Here is a 23,295-nt window from a genome sequence, read left to right on the forward strand (position 1 = left end):
GAAAACGTCGCCAACGTTCTTAGGCTTGTTTTGCTGCTTTGACGATGACTGCATTTAGATTACGGAATTATTTAAAATATTTTATTAAACAACAGCAGCTGAGAGATCTCTCCTTAACTTGCGACTAAATGCCAGCTGTGCGTAGTCAACGTAGCGGGGTATTAATTATATAAATTATTCACAAGTTTTTCTGTTTTTAATGAATCGTATTGGAAGTACTACATAAATGGTCCAACAGCGCCACCTGGCGTTCGGATCGTATTTCACCTCCACATCCAAGGGGGTTGGAAGAGTTCTAAAAAAGGAAAGACCATCGCGCTATGCAAAATTTCTTGACTGGAAATGAGAGAAACACGAAAAGGGTTGAACGGATGTTCATTTTTTATCGTGAGGGTGGTTGAAAAATTTTTTACTCCATCAGTGTGCTTCAGACTTTGACAAAGTAAGGACCTCTATATAGAATAAAAAAAAACTCCTTCAAGTCTTGCATTTGTTTTTTTTTCAAAAGTTTCTACGGTAAGTATAAATGAAAAAGAAAATATATAAACAATTTGAATTAAAAGCTGGCTTTTATAGGCGCTCCCTTAAAATATTAATATTGTGGAAACAAGTGCCTATACAACTGAGGAAATACAATTCGAAAAATCTGGAAAACATAGAAATGGTAAGATATAAAGAAAATATAAGTTCTAAATAAAAAATGTTATTTTCAACAGCTTTTATCAAATGGATAAAGATAAATCATTAAATCTTTGACCTGGGTTTCTGTGAAGCCAAAAAGGACCACTGTTTAAATATTTTTTTGATATTTCGAATACAGTTTTTTGGTAAACAAGTTTTAAATAAACATATGGAGATATGGGCAAAAAGTTATAATACAGTTGTGTTTTTTCGAGTGTCCAACGGTTTCATAACATACAGAGTACACACTCATTGCTAATTTTTTGATAATAAAGAGAACACAGAGTTGGAAAGTCAAGAGACCTCAACATTAAGCTCCTTAGGTTACCCACACGCTTCTATTTGTAAGCTGAAAAGCCAAAGATAAACTTCCCTATGTATGCTCTGCCACGAATCCATGACCAAATAAACAAACACCAAAGCATGCTTGGCTCAATCAGGTCGCAAAACAAGCATTGTTTGAACACGAGCCCAATGGGATCTATTAAAATATTTTTTTTTCCAACTCGAAAACCTGGCCACGCTTTCAAATTAGTTCGAAATTTAAAAATCTGTAAACCACAAAATTTTTGTCAGATCATTTCCGTTTTACGAACAGAAAACATTCCAGGCAAAACTTGACAAATTAGACAAATAGAAAACATGTCAAAGAACTGAGCGGATCGAGGTGACTGTCCGCCCCAATTAAGCGGCTCAAATATTTTTTTACCAGTCATGGCAAGTGCGTAAGACCGGTAGAGGAGTGTGAAAGGTGTTGAAAGCGGGAAGGGCGTCCACCTTGCTAATTAGAATAAAGCCCTTTAAGAAAACTGTGTGTTCATGATGCACAGCAGGAAAGGGTCATAAAGTAACTATTTTTATTTTTTAGGTATCATATAAAACGGGTGGATATTTTCCAACATTGCGACCATGGAATAGAAAACTGAACCAATTCCGACTAATTTTTCAAAGCTAATAAATGTCTTCTGTTTGTTAATGAAATTTAAGTTACACTTAAGTTTATTTTATAATAGTTAAACCAATTGAAAATTTGATTCCGTCAATTATTTTTATAATTAATTTTAAAATAGTTCTACTTTATGGACCATTGCAAATAAATTAAAAATTTATTTTCTATCAATCATATAGAGTTTTAACTATGAATTATATGTGAATAAAATTCAAAGAATAAATAAAAGTTAAAAACTGGCAAACAATTAAAAAGATTTCTAAATAAAGCAAAATAAAGAAATGTTTACGCTTTAAAATAGAACGAATACATATTTAATTATATTTATTTTGTTAAAATAATTATTTTGTAGGTACTGATTTTCAGCCAATGTTTGATAATGTCTATTTGACTACCACAATTATCTGTCTACATTTTCTATGGTTAAACCATAAATATAAAAAAACCATAAGCAGCAAGGGTAATAGGGGAGGGCTGTTTGAATTATAAATTTCACAGCTTCCTGATATTGATCAATGAACGCTGACGACCAGAAAAAATCATCCAGTCATGCTTCCGCCTTCGGGAGAAAGAGCCTCTCTGTACCACATCACATCCCAATAGAATTCAGACACCTTGTGCCCATGTCGTCCCGCTGGCGGGGCCGGCATTTGGCCGTAATCAAAATCCTTTTATAGCATTTACATAGCAGCACATACAAATCAAGTAATGCCTGCTATTGGTCAGGTTTTTTTTTCCCGGCCAACTGGCCACTTGTTGTGCAGTTAGAGTTAGTCATTGAGACTTGGGCCACAGCCGCTGACAGCACGGCTGTGCTGATCTTAGCCGAACCAGTCGATCGTGGGAAAATGATCGATTTCATCAGGCCCGGAGAAGTGTCTCTCCCTCGACTGCAGCCATGGAGTACATGACATCGAACATGCCTGCCGATCTAGCAAAACGCAATTGAAACGTGTTCATAAAGCAATTTTCGACTTTTTTCCACTCCTTACAGCACGGACTGGGGTTTTTAGTGCCCGCCGTTCGAGCTTTATGAAATGCATCTGACAGATTGTTGCCAATTTGGTAGTGGAGCCTTTTTGAATATTGATTTGATGACCGTGGAAATTTTGTTTTTTTTTTTAACTGCTAATGATGGATCGATAGCCGAAGATAAATACTAATAGACATTTAGTGATTGATTAGGTAAAGATGCAATGGATTATAAGAAAGAGGCAGGTACTTATCTTTGGATCCTTGTACTACGATACTAATCTGCGATAGGGAGCTTCATTTATACAGTAAATACTGTGAATTAGGATTTTATTTAAATCGAAACAAATAAAAAAATTAATTAACAAATAAACATAAGGTGTAACTGTTTAACAAATCAACAAATCAATTTAAAACTTAATTACTTTCACAGAGTGAGAGCAATGAAGAGTTTTTTCTTTTTTGATCTTGCTGTTTTTCTTTGCCCATAAATTTGAAATCCTATAACATTCTAATAAGTATTTCACTTTATTTTTAGCTTTAATGTCATGTTGTACTAAATATCTTGACTCCCACACTATAAAAAATAATAATGACGTTCTCACTATAAATCATAAATTGGAATATGAATAACAAACTTGCTCCGCCCAAAAATAATTATTTATAAAAGCGCAGCCTTCTCAGCTCCTAAATGTCAATCCGACCTTATTGGCAATGCTAATTTTTTGCAACAATTTTTGATGAATTATTTTGCCACTTTTTAGTTGGTCATGCCTTAAAAGGCGTTTTTCAGAGCTCTCTCACCTTGTAATGGAATTTGTGTCTAATTGCATCGTTAATTTATTTCATGCCATTTTAATTAATTCTCTTTATTAGATTAAGAAAAAAAAAATGAATTGTGTATCTGAGAAATATGTATATAATATTTTCTATATAAATTCAGGAAACTCACTCAACCAAAAACGGATTAAGTGGATGGCGGGGACGACAAAAAGGTCGGCAAAGAGGCGCAAAAACTTGACCAGGCCAACGATGGCTGGTGGGGAATTATTATGCAGCAGCAATTACTCGCCAATTGTCGTCGCAATGAGATAGAGAGCGAATGGCTAGCGGACTGGCATCGAGAATGGGAACGGGAACGGGAACAAAAGGAGAAAAAGCTGTTCGAAAAGGCGATAATCCAGTCGGGAACGATGGACGCCGAGGATCGCAATGATCAAACGCGTCTGCCAGCGTCAGCGGTTTTGGCCCGGCCGGTTATGACCAAATGCAGAGGATTTGCAGTCGCCCCCTGTGATTATTTTTATTATAATTGCGCGTTTATTGGCGTGAGGATATGTTGCCACTCGAATCCGTGGGGACACCACACAGCAATGCCGCATCGAGTGTGAGTGCATCAAATTTCATAATCAAAAAATCAAACACCATTTCGAATATATCCCTCGCTCTTTTTCCATCGCAGCTACAACTGCTAATGACGACGACACCTTGGACGACGATACCCCTCTGGCCCACCGATTCCATCATCTCTCTGGACACTGGACAATCCGAAAACATCCCACTAATTTTTCCTTATATGTCCAAAGTGGTACACAAACGGCAAACGGCAAATCGGCTTTGATTTGTGTGGCAAACTTGGCGCTTGTTGTACAGCATTTTTGCGTCTCTTAAACGTAGCATTTTCCTCTGCATTTGTTGCTCTTTAGTTTATAGATTTTATAGGCCTTTGGGTTATAGATAAGTCATGTAAAGATTGGCCGACAAGACATGTAAAGAGGATAACTAGTAATGTAATAAATAAATAGGGTCTTGGCAAATTACTTAAGTTTCAAAATAATTTTATTTTGCTAAGCACTAAACGAAGCTTCTTACATTTTTCCAAATGATATTTTTTCGAATTGACTTTCCATCAATGACTAGAAAAGTCAAGAAATAAGTTCACTTTATCTAAGGCTTATCAAATCCTCAAAACATCAATTATGTGAAACAAGTATTAATCATTAAAAAGATATTGTACTTCAAAGTTAATGGTTTTTTAAAATGCCCTAAGGCCACACCAACCATATGAACTTTACAGAACTTAACAAAAACCCAAAATAAACTAAAAATGTTTTTGCTTATATCAGATTTTCCTTATTGTAACAACTAATGGCTTATTTCCCACTTGACGTATCTATAATCTCGAGCGGCGCCTCACCTTCATTACCTCATCAATTATTTCAAGGAACTGCAAATCAATTAGGAAGTGCATTTATAATAACCCAATCCACACTTCGAACTTTAGTATACTAACTGTTTAAGTAGATTTCGAATCAACCAATTGCCGTTGGCGCCAACAGACGTAACAAAGCCGTAAAGCTGTTGAAAATCTTCTTCAAATAATTAACTATTGAACTGAAAAGCAATTGGAAATACAAAAAAGTGTTTTACAGATGGAAATCTTGAGCAATCGCTAGACCCTCTACGGCCTGACACAACGAACTTATTTATTATAGTTGAGAAAAAACACTTGTAATGCTCAATTTTTTTCACAGTTAAGAGAGACGTGTTTGGTTTATGATTTGATTTGACTTTTATCAATAGTTCAATTGGTACTTATTTAAAAATAAGCTAAACAGCATAAATTGTTCAAAATTTATTTAATTTGTAGAATCAAATCTTTTCAATACAAATATGTCAAATATTTTGTTTTTAAATTATCTAAACAGCTCTACTGCATCAACAACATACAGAAAAATTACTACATTTAATAAAATTGTTTAGTTATGTGTAATTTAACTTTTATTCAAAAAGTCCCCCTACAATATATTTTTATATTTTTATGAATATATTTTATTAATTTATGCTCTATTAAGTTTTATATATCCGAGATTATGGCCGCACTAAAAGGAACTATAAAATAAAAGCCAGACAGACGACTTTGCCCTAAGGCGCGATTTGCTTAAAAATAATTAAACAAAAGAAAAAGCGTTAATAAAAAATTAAAATAATCAAGGGAACTGCACGCCAAAGCCTCATTTGTAATGCTCCAGAAGAATTCCGTGTCTCAGAGGAGAGTGTAGGTGCGTTGGAGCTCTCTAATTACATGGCCTTTTGTTGTCTGCACTTTGCGTTTGCTGCAGTGGGTGTTGTAAAGCGACAATTAATGTTATAAAACTCTATATTTCTTGCAAGGCCCTGGCATAATCGCACAATTTGTCAACGAGCTGGCCGCAGACAACCTTTTTCATAGCACATTTAATTGTTATTTTCTGATGGCTCGCACTCGGGTTTTTTTTAATTTAAATGCAAAGTTTGGGGTTAACCAGTGCAGTTTAAATGCGTTAAAGAGAATAATGTGCGCGCCATGGCGTGTTTGCAAGTGTGAAGTAAGAAATTGCCTTGCAGGCAGCTCCAAATGGATGAGATGGCATTAGGGAAAAGGTAATAAAATCTGCCCTCGACAGAAGTCGAGCTTATTGATTCATGTGGCTTGGGAACATCTTATGTCTCACTACAAAGCTCATTTGAAAAACATATCACTTAGCTTAAATACTATCCGCCATTTATGAATATATATTTTTTTAACACTGAAGTTTGTTTAAATTCAACGTTTTTTGAATTTTTTTTTGTGTTTTATTTGTCTTACACATATATGTATGTATTTTTAGTCAAAAAGAACAGAGAATAAGAAGAATCAAAATAAATATTTAAGCAACAACTTATAAGTATTCAATTGAAATTTACAAACACATCCAAACTAAATTTGTTTCTTTTACCAGTGTTTGGTAGAGTTAAAATGGGAAACAAGATGTACTGATTATATATTATAAGACGACAAGGTTAAAGCTTATTTTTTTTATAATAACAATAACATATTGTGTACGTACAAAAAAAAAACAAAACAATTATATTTTTTTTTGTAAAAATTCTAAATGTTCTGAACTTATCTTGAGGGCTTACTCTGCATTCATCACAATTTTGTATGTGTAAGAATAAGATATGTAGAGGTTCGGACAATATTCTTCAAGCTTATCCCCTGTATCAACTCATATAAAATCCGCAAAGACCCCATTAACTTTGGCATAACAATCATTTGGAATATTTTATGCCTCTGTTTTACCAATTAAAATCAGATTAAACAAGGCAAATGCATTTGGCGTACAACACAGAAATGAGGAAATCCCATAAACCAACCAAATTATGGCAGATAAATATGGATGAATAAAGCAGGCTAAGTTGATTTGCAACAACTTTCTATGACATTTAAATGGAATACATGAAATCGAGCAGTTTATGTTGAACAAAACTAACCATCGGGATTAGACCATAAAGCATGCTAGAGTGCGAGTCGTATCTGCCAGATATCTAGATGCGAACTGGCAGTAGCTGCTCGCATCTAGACTGTGCGTGTCAGCGAGTGTGTCTTTTTCGGACTCGGATGCTTCATGGTGCATGGGCCTGGGCCTGGGCCGGGACCTGGACCATCAAACCAGAACGGCCGCCTATGAAGAATTCTGCCATAAATCATGGTCATAAAACTTAGCTGTAATCTGCGAAGAGTAGGAACACCGGCAGTCTTGCTCCTCGCCTTTTTGCGGAAGCATTGCGGACTTTCAACTGAGCATAACTTTGATTGATAATGATGTGTCAATAATATGTGTTTGCAATTTTATGCTGCCTGAATAATGTGAATGCAACATTGTGATGAAATGCCGCCGCTGAAGTAACATTTAAATGGTAATTTAAACATAGATTGGAGTTCCAGGAACCAAACCAACCATGAGGAACCAGCGCCCAAGGACAGCCCATCATTTTGAATTGGGGTCTAGACAATAAAAATATGTTAGGCAAGCAATTAATGTAGCTCAGAATTAAAATTGTTTAAGTTTTAAAACATTGTTTTTATAGTTTTTTGCGATTCTATAAAACTTTTTCACAGTTATTCATATTATTGTAAGAGATTAAAAACATAAGCCGTTATAGAATAAAAAAATTGTATAGAAAATAAATAATATAGAAAAAATATATATATATTTACAAAGGTGGCATATTTGGAATAAAAATAATTATAATTATGGCTTAGTGGCTGATCGAAAAATATCAGGGGTTTTAGAAGTCATTATTTTTAATTATTTATTTAAAATTAAATTACTTTTTATCGAAAATATTTTTATTTTAAAATATTTAGTTATACAATTATTTTTATTTTTCAAAAAGTCAAGCGGGCACATAAAAGAATGTTTCTTTTCGGTAGGGTATCCGGATTAAATCCATAACTTCCCGGCCACAGTGGAGCGGCAACATTTGAATGACCAAAAGCGCGCAATGTCAGGAATTTGCATTCAAATTCAGCCGCGTTCACTGGGGAGTCCGGCGCCTTCAACAAAGTGGAAATACCGCAGAAATGCAAACGACAGGCTAATAAGCCCGAGCGGACAGTTTGGTATGCCTGGCCGGACTGCATATGGTAAACAATCGGCCAAGTTCAGCTGCAGTTGGTCGGCATTATGCACCCAGGTCGCAGATCGCCGTTGACAGCTTTCTTAAACGCCGGCAAATTGAGCGCCAGGTAAAATCCAGCCCGCGAAGAAGAATCAACTTAATTGCTGGCGGAATTGTGTCAGCAGATCGTGCGGTTGCGATTTGTGGTGCAAAAGAAGAAGCGCCCGCAGCTACCAGCCAAAGACAATGCCCTTCAATGGAACTTCCTCGGGGCGACTCAGCTGAATGCTCTTCGATTTTCAATGCAATATTTTGTTAACTTGTTGTTGAGTAATTTGTTTTATTGAATTTATCAAGATAAAAAAATTACGAACCAAATACGTTTGGAAAAGACAAAGATCAAATTGTAAGAGCATATAGACATAAATCTCATTAAGAAAACTTCATAGCCAATATTTTAATTTTTATTAAATTAATTTTTATTCGACGAATGTACTGCTAGGTAACATTTTTGTTTACCTTATTTTATTTTCGTTATACTTAAATAAAAGATACACATAAAAAATTACAATATTATTCAAGATTAAAAGATAATTGGTAACCACATTAGGTTACCACAATATTGTGGTCACAATGAAAATGTTTGAAACTAAATAAATCATTAGTTAAAAAAAATAAAATGAATATTTATAAGGTAGAAAACATTTCTGAACTTTTTTTTATTTTATTAAAATTCCTATGATTAGTCTTGGATTTTACTTACATTGATGTTAATGGATTATATTTATTTGATAAGCTGAATAATATCGATTCATGTTAAAGGTCTGTTAAATAAATGGTGACACCATCGATAATGATAAAACAAATTAAATAAAATTACTATCTTCAGAAAATAGATTTACCAAAAACTCTTTTATTTTTTTATTATCATCCTAAGTAACTCACAAGTTTATAAAGATAAGCAATAATCAACTCTACCTAACAGAAGTTTGTACTCATTATCTACAATCAGTTGTTATTTTGTTAAAAAAAAAGCTTTGCCAATAAGAGGCCCTGCCGAAACCAGTTTTCAAAAGGCAAATCCAATTGGATAGAGCTGTGGTCCGAAATAAAAATAAATCCCCCCACTGATGTCGACCTGACAGTTAACGACGCGATATGCAGGCAAAATGAGAGTCTATGCGAGCGTATCTCCCAATTGGATGGAGTAGCACGGCTCCACCTCCAATTGGATTAAGCAGGCTCACATATACGAAGCGATAATCATAAATTTAAATAAAGCGAGGGAGAACATGGGGCAGGCGCATGAGTGAGAGGGATGGCGAACTACTAGATTTGAATAATGTAAGAGTGTGTAGTAAATCAGTCAGTGAGATTAGTTGTCTCTTTTTCGCGCATCGAAGCAGCTTTTTGTGGAACCTAAGAGAGCGATCGCAGCTTTTTGCCTTGGTGTGAGTGACAGAGAGTTTTCTCTGAGAGTTTTGAGAGAGATACGATTTTAGAGAAAGAAAAACTATGAATTTTGAATCTTTAAGGAGACTCCTATACTTTTCCTTAAGAAATCCTGAAAAAATTAATTTAAAAACTTAATTTAACACAGGTTGAGCAATTCCCTCTTTTCCTCTCCCACAATTGCAATGTTGCAAGCAGGTGTATCTGTGTGTGCAAGTTGCCTGCATCAGATACATTCTCACACAGATACTGACAGAAATACAGACACAGAGATACTTTAAATTGCAATTGTTTGAGTGCAACTGCCGTTTGTTTATTTGCCTTTTGTTTTTATGGATTTGGCAAAAACTTGTTGCAGCTCGCTGCCGTTAAAGTTGGCGATCTGTTGCGCATCTTTAAGATACTTTTGGCGAGCTCGCCTCAGTTGAGTTCAGCGTTCTGTGGTTATAGCTCAAGTGCGCGCGCTCCTCGGACTTTTGCAACTTTTGTCCTCCGCGAGATCTCATGCGATACGCCTCGATCCGAAGAAACCCCTCTGACTTCCCCAATTTCAACGCTTTCGCGTCGCGATTTTTGCCGAGCTCTTTTGTGCCACAGTTTTTGCGTTTTGACGACGGCATTTGCGAATCGAGTCGCGCTGCGAATGAGACGCAATTTCCACTTGCGGAATCTTCAGAAATTGTTGAAAAACTATAGATTATAGTTTTTAAAAAGTGTCTACCATTGTGCAGTTAAAAAAATGTGAATGTCAATTAAAATCGATTGAGTCACAAAAATATACATTTTTGGTGGAGCTTGAACAATTTTTTAAACGAGTAAACAATAAAGGTAAATACCTTGGTTACTATATTATATTGTAAGTTTACGAATAACGAATTTATTATTAAATATATCTTTGGGGGAATTTAAAATTTGAGTAAACTTAAGAGAGTAGGATCCTAAGACTTAAAAAACGAATAACTTTTTATTTAAAAGCTAATAGCAGGGAACGTAATACCACGCTCCGATTTTTAATTTTTAGTACTCTTTAGAAATCTGTTCATTAAAATGGTGTGAAATGGTTAAGAAGTCTTAAGGTTTAAGAAAATCAATTTAGTGTTTCCTGAAGTTTTTCTTATGAAATTAATCAGTTGTAAACGAAATGACATCCCACATTTAAGTGATAAGACTAACCCCAGTCCACCTGGACCCCCAATCAAGAATCACTCAATTAATCAAAACTGTGTAGAATTTCACAATCCTAATCTATAATCTTTAACAACCTTTAGTAAATGAAACATTCTTGAATTTATGTTGCTTCAGGGGTTTCTCCCCCACCCGTGGTGGTAAATTTTGTTTGATTATCAAGAATATGGGTTTCCCTTTGGAACTATTTTGGGCACAGATTGAGAGTCACAAGGTTGTTGGAGGCCAATGCAAGTATACGAAATATATTCCAACTGAGCAGATGGGGATGTTGTTTAAACCTTTTTGAGCAAGGCGCCATGAGTTTCAGTCTGAAGGTAAACAGAACCTGCATCAAAGTTTACTCTACAAAAGTTGAAGTGGGGCGCCCTTACTTCTCTGTAACTTCAATACCTTTCGCAATATCGCTGGGGTGAACCGTAAAGCGATAAATAATATTGAAATTGAAATAAATACAGCAAACAAAGTGTAAGAAGAACCGATCGATTTACACTTTAAATATCGTACCCGTACCCCTCTCTCGATTTGTTTAATGTATATATCTATATCTATATACATGCGTGTATTTTGTTGCCTTATTGATAAGGCGATCGCCTCGATATGTTTTATTAGCATAACACTTGTGGTGCGCAGCAGTTATGAGTTCAAGTGCCTCTGGACAAGTTGGAACTGCATTTTCTTTTTGTTGCACTCCTTTTTCTTATTCAAATGCCGTTATCTGGACGGCGTATATAGATACAGCCGTACAGATACCATTACCATTTGCTGTAACGATCGAGTGATTGATTATTTTTACAGTACAATAATAAATATTTGTCCATCGTTTGTGGCGTTGGCTGCTTAGCCTAATTAGATAAAAATGGAATGGAACCTGCTCCTTCTCGTTCTTGGCGTAGCATTATCTCGACTTCGTTTTCCCATTTACCATATTCGGTTCGGTCTCCTCCGACCGAACTGAACTGATTAAGCCCGACCAGGCCAAGCCAAGACGAGTTGGGTCTTATTATGTAGACCCGTGTCGACAATTGCGTCGAAGCTGTTGTTTAAAAAGAAAAATGAGTTCAATTTGTTTGCTCTGGCCTGATAAGACACCGCTGGCAGGTGGGGTAAGGTGAGATAAAGTCACCAAGGAACCTGTGTCATACCCAGCACATCGACTACAACCGACTTCAGCACTTTGCATATCATCGTCGATGTGTTCGACTATTGAAAAAAACTAATCAATTGGATGGGTATTGATTTGATGGAAGGGTAAACGACGGCGACAATTGAATGCTTTAAGTTTATAAGGCAAAAAAAACTTTTACAGCTTGCCAAGAAATCATTTAAAAAACTAGAGTTAAGTGATAGCAACAACTGAATCTACATTCTTAAACTAAAAAAAAATTTAATTTAAATATGTGTTGTTAGAACAGAATTCAATTAATATTCTGATTGACTTAGCTCTTACTGCTGTATATTCCCTAAAGCTTGGCTTTTTGTAGAACATTCTAACTTCAATATTCATACCTATTTCTAAATATTTTGTAATATAATTTATTTTCAAATGTAAATTTTGAAATACTTTTTTAATCAGTTAGCAGAGTGATATTTCTTCAGCGGATCTTAATTTCTCTTTGAGGCATGATAGCTTAATTATTATACATTACTGTATTTTGTAAATTCTCTTACAAGTGGATTTCTGTTTTACGAGAATGACGTTTTTGTTCCATTCTAAAAATAGGTCATATAACAGCCACGTTAAAAAACTCGGGATGTGATGCACATAACGAAGCCAGATATCAGTTGATTAAAATCTTATCAAGCCTATAATTTGAAGACATAATTTAAATATGAATCACTATTGTTATAAAAATTGCACATAACACTTGGCGACAAAAACGAGTCAGCGAATGGGAGATAACAAATGTTGATTTCATTGCGGTTGATAAGCCAATTTCGTCAAAAAGTCCTGCATCATCTCCTCCACCATCCTCACCATGCGGAAACGCGATAGGCGCGATCCAATAAAATATAATTTGCAAAATTAACAAATAAGTTGAAGGCTTGTGATTAGAGTTTATTAAATTCACCTGATTTCGTTTATTGCACTCGCCACTTCAGCTCACTTCACTTGAGCTCTCAATTTGGTTCTGGTCGGTGAGTGCCACAGTTCTAGGAAATCGCGGTTCTTGCGCCAGGGTAAACAAAAGAATCTTGAAATATGGGCTGATGTTTAGTCCGAGCAAAGTTCATTGGGGGCTTGTTTGGTTTAACACGTTTCACATTTCGCAATCTTTAAAATCGGTTCATACCGGTTCTCGATTTTTTGTTTCGATGTTTTGGGTTAGGTAAGGTCCGGTGCGATAGTACCTGCGTCAAGTGCCAATTTAAGGGTGAACGATTGAAGGGGTTTGAGGGCTATTATACTTGTTAATTGGCCATTAAAAAATTTTAAGTTGAATATAAAATAAATAAAATTTGATCTAAAAATCATTTTACTCGAAACAAAAGGCCTTTGCAATTAATGTTAATATTTAAATCACTAGTTTTTATGCTCAGATCTTATAAAACTTGGGTATGGCATAATTATTACATGAAATTTAATTGTTATGTTATTGTTGGAATTTTCATTTCATCATTCGTATATGATGGCTCATTTATTTTAGAATCAAAGAGTTCAACTTTTGAGCCTTTTAGTCTGGTAAATAGTATTTCTAATCAAACAGGTACTTAATATTTGTCTAAAAATTATTTTATTGTTATTTACACTGTAACTACTATACTTTCTTATCTAGTATGTGACAATATAAACTAACCAAAGCAGTTCCAAGAATCATTTCCCCTTTTATAGATCTTGACTTAGACAAAGTTCTGTGTTTCCCCTTTATTAACCTTTTCCGCTTCCCCACTTAACTACTTCTTATATAAACCGATCAGTTAGTACCACGTGATGACTATTGGATCGGCGTCTGTTCTCAAGAACCCGCCTGCCAATAAACGGAAGCAATAACAATTGAACATGACACAAGAACAAAACTAAAGTTATAATAAATAAAATTTGTCACAAGTTGAAAAAGCTGGAACAATGAATGCCATTCATTAGTCAATTACAGTAAGACCTGGCTAGTTGACAAACACAGACGGTTATCAAGATAGTGCCGGGTGATACCGCGAAATGGAAATGAGTCAAAAGCAAGTGCCAAGCGCGGGAAATGATGATGTCTAGATAGAAAGACAAATAATTTGTTTAGAATTAGGAATTTGGGGTTCCGGCGACAAGGCAATCAGTAAAGTGTTGCTAATTAATATTGAGCTGCAATGGGGTTAATTTGTCTTAGTTGGTAAGTCACAAATTGTTTCATTTAGTATTTAATATTTTGCGTTTCAATTTTTCCGGTTTTTTTGTGGAGCAGAGCTAAGTCGACTTGAGCCGCAGGAAATCTCCCTTTGGCACTTTACGAATGGCGCCCCATTATTCATATATATGAAAAATTCAGACCCCCTTCGAAATTAAAAGGGTGACAGAAATCGATGGGAGACCTCCTCTATTTGGTTATGCATTAAATGTAATTAATTTTGTAAATTCCGTTAATATTTGTGGACTTGCAACTAAACTTCTATTAGCATTTTAAGTCCAAAAACTAAAAATATATTTATATTAATTGTCAATTTTTTATTGGAATTTATCTACATATTTCTGTCTACCCTAAGCCTTTCGCTGAAATTGATTAGTTAGGCAAGCAAAAATAAATATTCGCGTGAAATGTTCCAACAGAGAAGGAGGCCCAGCCATAATGAGTGCCAAGGCATTGTCACACTCGACCAAAGGTCACCCGTTCTTATCCATATATAGGGGCAGACCTGTTCCACCCAGCCTATCAATATTTACATTTTACTATGGATCGTGTGTAACCAAAATATTTGCCATGAGTTCATGATTTGAGACCTACTTGCGAATGACATGATTGCAATTTAAGTGAAATCTGACTAAGGAGTTTTTATAAAGTGATCATTATTTGTATTTGTAAATATTTGATTTACTAACCAAGAAAATGATTAATTTTAAAGGTCTTTTAGCCTGCTAGTTTTTTTTTAAAGATTTTTGAAAGTTAATTAAGTTAAAAAAATAGAAAACATTTAAATAATATCATGCCAAAGAAATAAATGTAAAATTTATTAAAATTCTGTAGAGCTTTCATTCAGGGAATAGGTTAAATACTACATCACATTATTGAACAAAAGAAAATATTTTTATAAAATCGAAAACTATTTCATAGCAAGTTTTTAAATTGCCAAACCTTCGTTTTTAAAATTTGGGCAGCTTGGAAAAGTTTGTCGACGCCTACAAACATACTCTAAATTTACTAAGTTTAGAAAAAATTGTAAAATATATGAAAGTTACATCATGTTGGACTTTATACAACTTAAGTTATTCACAGTTTTGGCTTCCTGACCCTGCAATAGTTTCTAAACTGGGAAATTCACAATGGTTATAAGTTATATTACTCAGTAATCATATATAAATATGTAATAAAAATAATGTTTACATTTACAATTGCACATATATAGGTACATGACAAAGATCTCTCTGACTCTACTTTAACTGTTAACCGTCTAGACCAAAAGTTTGTTCCCATTTGGAACCAAAATCAGTTTCGTAATACGCTTATAAGGTTAAACGTTTGTAAATATTTAACAATAGATAGGAGAGAAATCGGCCGCGTCACTTTCCACATTTCCGTTGCACTCGGATCTAGATCAGAATCGGGAACTGAAAATTCTGTCTACTTGAATAAAAGAACATGACTCGGGCTTAACAAAGTGTTCTTTTTTTAGGCACATTTAAATGGCATTAGCAATTATGCGTGTTAAGGGTCTATACATGAATGAAAATTTGTTTCTGTCGGTGTTTATGTCTGATTATTATTTTATTTTTATGCGATTGCCCCCAACCACCCATTTGGGCTACTGTTCGGTCTATTCAACTCTGTGTGCCTCTGCGCTTGTGGCTTAAATGGTCAAAAACATCAGGTAGATGACTTGTAATTACGATGGCGGTATCGGAGTCTGTACGAGTATCGTTGTTGATGTGAGGAGTCTATAGTACGTTGAAGTTTGTAAAGACCAATATATGCACTGAGAAATGTTCGAGTAGTTTAAATCCACGAATGTCTTTATAAGTTGGGTTCTCTAAACCGACAGCTCATAAAATGATATCTTAAATTAACCTCAGCCATAATATAACCTGATCTTTTAGGCTTTTTGTGTATTTTCATACAATTGCAGAAGGTATTACAATTTCAGTCAAAAGTCAAAATATATTTATTTTATTTTCTAGCTTTAACTTTATATTGTATTGTGCTGTAAATTTTAATTATTCGTTTAAAACTAACATTTGCTTTATAATACTAATAATAATTATCATTATAACTTATATATACAAAGTCAAAACTCACAAATAAAAACCAATTAAACAAAACAATTATTACAAAACATATTTTTTTAAATTTTTAAGGGTGTGACACATTAAACAATACGCTTATCATAAAACAAAGGTTAATTGCTGAGTTGAATATTATTTTTTCGGTACAGTGTATCTAAGTATTTTCTTCGCCTGGCGATTATGAATATTCAGCTCGATTGGCTGCTACCATTGAGAGAATTTGTCAACTGTTTTGGGCACCTGCAGTTGTCTGATAAGCTAAACAAAACTAAGAATGAGTTGACATTTTCGGTTTTTAATTTTCGGCTACGTCATGTTATTGCTCTTGTCCCCGAGTGAAATTTCAAGGGAATGAGCAGATTTAACCAAAATACCATAAACCGAAATTGAACTAATTAAAATGACAAAAAAAGCGAAAAATCAAGAAAAGAAGAAGCTCGTCAGGTGCTTTCAACCTGCAGATAAACAGGTTCACATGTCCATCACGCTTTGCGTGCGGAGTGATGAGTTTGCATAAATGAATTTTCTTCCCTGCTCGTCTTCTAAGCTGAAAATGCGATTTGAGCTCTTTGAATTTCTAATTGTTGCGGCTTTTGGCTTCCCTAGAATTTCCTGCGGCTCGAAAATATTTTTAAAATTTATTTATTACCATGACATCTGCTTTGATATTATTTATGACTCTTTCATGCCTCGCCCCCCACGACACACCCTTTATGGCTAATTAATCTTCTTTGCCTAATTACAGACCAGCCTTTGTCCACTTGACCAACTTGCGGTTATCGCCTCTAATCACAAGGTTCCAGAGGTGTTTTTGGAGAACTCTTTCAACGGCTATCTGCGCCCGGGAGTGATTACCTATGTGCTCTATGCTGTTGCTGCTGTTGGCACAGTTAGCCGTAAACACTGATTATGCCATTGTTGCTAGCAAACTATTATCATTATCAGCAGCAACTTCAGCTACGACAGCAGCAGCGTGTTGCTAGCAACAACGGCATGTTACTTGAATACAAAAGCCATTGCAATACAAATCAGGCTAGCAACAATTGCAGCAGCAACAGCAGAAGCAGCAGCAACAGCAGCAGCAGCAGCGACAACAGCAACAATCAGCGACAGCTGTCCGCAGCGGAAGCACTAACAATGTCAACGCCGACGACAACATCGAAATATAAAATCAATGGCGAGGCCACCGAAAGCGTTGCAGCATCCACACTGCTCTATCATCATACGCACCACAACCATCATCATCATCACCATCAGCCGTCACAGCAGCAGCAGCAACATCATCATCATCATCAGCAGCAGTTGTTGCTGCAGCAGCAGCTCCTGCAGCAACATGTGGCCAGCAGTTCGCCGCTGCAACATCTGAGCAATCTTTTTGGCCAGCATTTGCCTACGCACAGTCTGCAGCACTTGATTGCCGCCGAGTACTGGCAGCAACATCAACAGCAGCAGCAGCAACAGCTCCCAGCAACAACAATTAAAAGCGAGCCAACAACTCAATCAGCAACAGCAACATCGGTCTTTAGCTTCACGCCGCAGCAACACGTCAATTTTGCCGCCTCATTAGTCGCATTACAGCAAAATGATGCCCTGCCCGAGGCAACAATGGCAACAGCAACTCCGACACCAGCGACAACTGCAGGAGCAGAAACTGCAACGGCAACAGCAATGGGCCCTGCAGCAGCGACAACATCAGCAACATCGCAGGCGCCAACAGCAACACGAGCAGCAGCAACCATTGACGACATCGATGATGATGATGACGACAGCAACATCGGCAACCACATGCAAAATGCAGACGGTAAGTTTGATGTTTTATTGTTATTTTGGCAGCTGCAACAGCTTTAAACGGGGAGCTTGAAAAGTTTTAGTGAAAAGTTTAATAATAGCAAAAATATTTTAAAAATATAATCATTTTGAATGCAGGTAAAAAAAGGATTTTTATATATAAAATAGTTTTAATATTTTTTTGTTTATTTTTTGCTTATACCTTTTAAGATAATGTTTTGAAATCATTTAATCATTTTTAACATACTTTTTTTTACTTACTTTACCAAAAAAAAAAAACAATTTAAAACAATAGGAAACTTTTCATATATTATTATATATTTGAATGTATTTTTTTGTCCTTATAAATTTTGAATTTGAACCGCAAGTGATGCGCATCCTTTGAGCACCCTTCGCTGTTTTGATAATGCAAGCTCATTTCCATTTCCTGTCCCGATCACGCTTCGTTTTGATCCACCTCTCATCTCCGTTTTGGCAACGTGTGTGTTTTTGATTTATTATGCGGCCTTAACTTCATTCATAAAATGAAATGATTATGCTGTATGCTGTTTGCTTTATGCTATGGCTGCCCGCTCACACTTTCGTGTCATCAGGGCCCGGACTCATTTTCATATCATTAGCCCCATCAGCAGACACGTTTGCCGCACTGCACTTCCGCACCCACCTCCGCAGCCGTTCGTCGGATTGGTTTGGGCCCGATTCCCGGTCTCTTAAACATCATCATCAGGCGCAGCACAACATTAACGTCATCGCAGCGCCCTCTCATCAGCCAATCGTCGACTTCTGTTTCCCTTTACTTTTTTGTGTCTTTCAGCTTGCTTTTCACAAAATCGTCGGTTCGTCTGCACGCAATATTCGTAGATATAGGAACATTTTTGTTGGTTTTGGCCACCACCACTTGACGTGTTTGGGAGCAAACCGGAGTGAATAATATTCTGTGGGGGCAAGTTTTGAATATCTGCTCGCCAGATAAATGTCTTGGTCCAAGAAAATTTACATTACCCCACAGCACAGGAAACGGAATCGCATGTGTAGCAATTAAATTATATTTGCTGTTGGAATTATGGAAATTACCATAAAGCCTTTAGGGTAATATGCTCTGATAAATAAACAAATTACACTGAAAATATGTATAATGGGATTTTGACAGGCAAAATATATTTAGATGGGTGTATTCTGCTAAAGTAGCCACATGCACATGTGCATATAAAATGAATATGGTAACCCTTTTTAAATATACAATGTTTGTAGTTAGTTTTTCACTTACTATATATTTTAAATTCTCATAGTGAGTGCCTAAAATAAATATGTATTTATTTCCCTTACAATTCTAATGTTTAGCTTTTGAGGTCAAGATAACTCCTTAAATCTCCTCTATATTATACCTCCTTTTTTGCCATGCCTTCTATTGAATATGAAAATCATTAATAACTAACCATAAAAGTGTTATAATCGCGTCAGAGGTGTCAAAAGCGAATCCCCCTCGCCGCCTTTGGGCCAACCCACCGCCTAGACATCTAACAAATTGCCAGCCTCTGTAAGCACGTGGATAATTGATGAGCGGTGCCACAGTCAAGCCTCTGTCGACAGACCGGGAAAGAGCGTACCTGTGGCTGTGGCAGTGGCACCCTCTCGGTCACACCTCCTCCCCGTTTGGCATTTTAGCATAATTTCAAGTGCCCTCGAAGTGATCTCAAAGTGCTTTGTGTCTATCCCATAATTATGCCATTTGTACAACAGTTTTGAGCCTCTGCCGAGACGGCAACATCAAACTAATTTGAATATAATTTCATAGAAACTGAACCGCTTCGTTCTCCGCATTCAGTTATTTATTGCTTAATCCTTGTGGTTTGTGCTTTTGGAGAACGAAGAACTCGTGCCCCGGTTTGTCTTTTATGCAAATTCTTTTTTAATAACCCCGGCGGACGGGAATCTTTGCCAGCATCTTTTGTCCGCTCCAGCTTGATTGCAGTCTGTCAGCTATTGTCTGGGCCTCTCAGAGGCCTCTGACGCCTTTTTTTTCGGTTTCATTCAACGCTTTTGATGGCTTTTGATTATTATTGAAAGTGATAAATGAAGATGAGTTCGTGTCCGGGGCGAGTGCAGTAGCAATTTGAACTCATCAAGCCGCAGCCGGTTGACTGATAGCTTTGATTGCTACCTGAAAAGCTAACAAAAGATATGGCAGCCGAGGAATATGTAAAGTTAAAAAGAAGGAAGGAAACTCGAACAGTAATTCACTAGCTCATTTTTTATTTTGATAAGACAAAAATCGATGTTTTAAAAACACTAATGTTATTTAAATAAGCAAATTTTATTAATGAAATTACATTTTTAGTATACCTACACGTTGAACAAAACTATAAATAATTGCTTCAGCACACAAGATAATTAAATATGTTATAATTTGATTTTTAGCCTTTATTGGCATTATTTGACTTTCAGCAACATTATCAGAATTTAAATAAATTCACCTTAATTAGTATGACTTAATGCCCAAAAGCCTGTACTTTACTTTAACGCAATGTGTCCACTAATTTAGATTGATCAAGTTTGAGTCTACACGTATGCATAAATTTAAACTTGTATTGTTGCTATCGGTATAGTCGATCGCTCCGTGAACTGAACTGATGATTTATTAATTGCATTAAAATAGTCCCGATCAGAATCATCAATCAAATATAAATTATGTTAGAGTTTTGTAGCCAAGTAGACAATTTCGATAAGCTGGTCTGGGCATTAAAGTTCAATTCGTTATTTCATTAGGCCATTAGGCTGCAGCACTATTACCGGCTAAATGCCCAGTTAGGCATTTGGAGTTGCAAATTGCTGGGAGAAACGTTCTACAGCTCCTTCGCCATCACAGCCATATAACCAAATCCCTGGACGGGTGATCATCAGCCATTTGGCCAGGCTCAGCGGCCATTAAGCCCAGCCGATCGGGGCTCCTAACTACTTAAGTTGACTGCGAGTCCGAAACCGAAACCGCGAGAGCTGACAACTGTCAGAATTTAATGGCGGCTTCAATTTTTATAACCAAAGCACGACTACCGTCAAAAGCGGGGAGTGCATGCACCTCCACATCCACATCTACATCCACATCCATCCAGCCCAAGTTCGAGCCAAGTTAAAACAGATTACGCCAGCCAATCTGACGAGGGCTGAGGCCGCTGCCGCCGCAAATAAGAAATGCAAACGAGTTGGGGCCCCGGCCGAGGCCCGAATGCAGATTTCAGAGGCACGATATCGGTTCAGAGGGGAGTTGCGGACTGTGGACTGTGGACTGCGGACTGCGGACTGTGTACCGCTTTCGTGGCGAGTTGTATGTGTGCAGCATGCAACATGAGTTCCCACAGTCGCCGCGGCGGTTGCTCTTTGGCAACGCCTTCGAAAACTGATGACGTTGTAAGGCAGCCGCAGAGTTGAAGCCGCCGCAGCCTCCTCCTCCTCCGGCCCCTCCCCCATCCGCCCGTGGCCCCCGCGAACTCCTACTCCTTTGGCTGATGACTCGGAGACCTCGACATGCATATGAGCTTGATGGGCTGGAGATGGCTGCGTGAGGCACGGACTTACGGAAGTCTTGGGCTTGCCAAGCAAAACAAATTTCCAAGAACCCAAGCACAGAAACAAAAATTGATAATAACTGATACTCCTTTTGATTAAAATCCGCTTCAATTAGGTCTTTAAGCTGTTTTATATTATTGAATGGTAAAAATTATGTTTAAAATATTTTTGGAGTAATAAATATAGGTTATATAAATAGTTGATACTATTGTTTTTTTTTCTTTTACTACAGGTTACTAGAACGGTGTATTATATAAGTCACAGTGTGCCAGTTTGCAATCACACAGAGTACTATACATTCTTTATTTTGTATTTATTAAAAAAAATTATAATTGTTAATCAATTCAACAACTATACTTAAGAATAAAATATATGTCTTGCTTTCGGTATAAAAATGCATAAGATTTTAATAATTTAAAAATCTAAGACCAGGAAACACTTAGTATAAACACTTAGTATAAATCTGCATTTAGTTAAAATATATTAGAAAACCGATATAACTATTAAGCACCCATTCAGATTTCCATTACCCCATCGCCATTTACTTAATTTCGTTAAATTGACTTTTGCACCTGCTTAAGCTTGGACCAATTTCAATATGCTTCAGTCACGCTCACATCGCAAAGCTCCGGGCTTTGGACCACAACCATAACCATCACCATCATCATCCACGCTCGTCTTCGTCTTCGTCTTCGTCGTCGTCGTCGTCGTCGTCGCTTATCTGGCAAAATTTGATCAACGTTTTCGCAATTCGGGAGCTCCGCCCCGAAGGTATTTCCATAAATATTCCTTGGCCACAGCCTCAGTATTTTGCCTGGCTTTTGCTGCTTTTGCTTCATTTTGGACTGCTCAGGTTTTGCTTTTTACTTTTATTAGTTGGCCAGTTGTCTGTGCTGCTGCTGCTGCTGCTACAAATAAATTAAAATTATGCATGCTTAGGCATAGGGCCCTGGGAATTTGTTTTGTGGGAAAGCCTCTTTTGTCTTTGGCTTTACTTCGATTTTTGGCTTGTGTTTTCTTTTTCGGCAGCGTCTTTTGGGGCTGAGCTTAAACAAATATGTTTCGATGGGTGCAGATAATAATTTTTTGCACTCAAAATTTATGTGTGTGGGAGCCGATCGTTTTTGTGCAGAAGTTGGTTATGTCAATGGGTGGGTAATAAAATGTACACTTATGGTAATTGTGGGTTAAGTTGGTTTAACAAGGTTTTTTAATTGTCACGTTATATAGGTATATACATTTTTTTAGAGACTAACAAAATATATTTAGTTTACATATTATAAAGTGAGAGTACAGAGTCTTTCCCCATTGTTTTACTCCAGAGCCATGAGAAAAAAAGTTAGGAGTAATGTGTTATTTTTTAAACCAAATGAAATTTATTTTCTAAAGAACTGATTTTCAGAAGTTCATTTATCATTAGCATACAATTTTTGACAGCTCTTATTTAAATATTTTAAAAATTAACTAACAAATTTACAATTGCAAAACAATTTTACTTTATAAAATGTTTGTCTATTGATTTCATCTATTTTTCTATATTTTAATAGGTTCACTAGGGAAATAACTTAGCTGTTTGATGGTATAAAAGAGTGCTGTAATTACTCCATTTTGCTGTTAATGTCATTTTCATTTGGATACACACGTAACGTTTCCTTTAATTAAACTACCCCTGGGAAAGCTTTCTTTGCATGGCATTTAAAAATTTTTAATAAAATTGCATAAGCAATTGCATTCGATTCCGTTTCAAACGAAAAGCGTTCAGGCACGATCGGGCAGTTAACTCAGTTTGATTGCTGGCCAATGGGCAGTGGCCGAAGGAACCGAGCCAAGTGCCTCTTCAATATGTTTACCATAA

At 36.3% G+C, this 23,295-nt stretch overlaps 1 protein-coding gene and 1 long non-coding RNA gene across 2 annotated transcripts in view; both read left to right on the forward strand.

The window, feature by feature from the left end:
• Positions 1–428: 428 nt before the first annotated feature.
• Positions 429–5,393, forward strand: LOC108138044. Its single transcript, XR_001774074.1, has 4 exons — positions 429–516; positions 577–664; positions 3,546–3,989; positions 4,065–5,393. It is a non-coding gene; the product is annotated as an uncharacterized LOC108138044 (long non-coding RNA).
• A 4,515-nt stretch (positions 5,394–9,908) lies between these two features.
• The window catches only part of LOC108138245 (protein nubbin), a 43,985-nt gene continuing 30,598 nt past the window's right edge, over positions 9,909–23,295 (forward strand). The window contains exons 1-2 of the mRNA XM_041710340.1: positions 9,909–10,306; positions 16,834–17,889. Coding sequence (XP_041566274.1) covers positions 16,998–17,889 — 892 coding nt within the window. The 5' untranslated portion in view covers positions 9,909–10,306; positions 16,834–16,997. The remainder of the gene's footprint in view (positions 10,307–16,833; positions 17,890–23,295) is intronic.

This window comes from Drosophila elegans, unplaced genomic scaffold (assembly GCF_018152505.1).
Source record: "Drosophila elegans isolate 14027-0461.03 unplaced genomic scaffold, ASM1815250v1 contig_814, whole genome shotgun sequence".
Classification (NCBI taxonomy): domain Eukaryota; kingdom Metazoa; phylum Arthropoda; class Insecta; order Diptera; family Drosophilidae; genus Drosophila; species Drosophila elegans.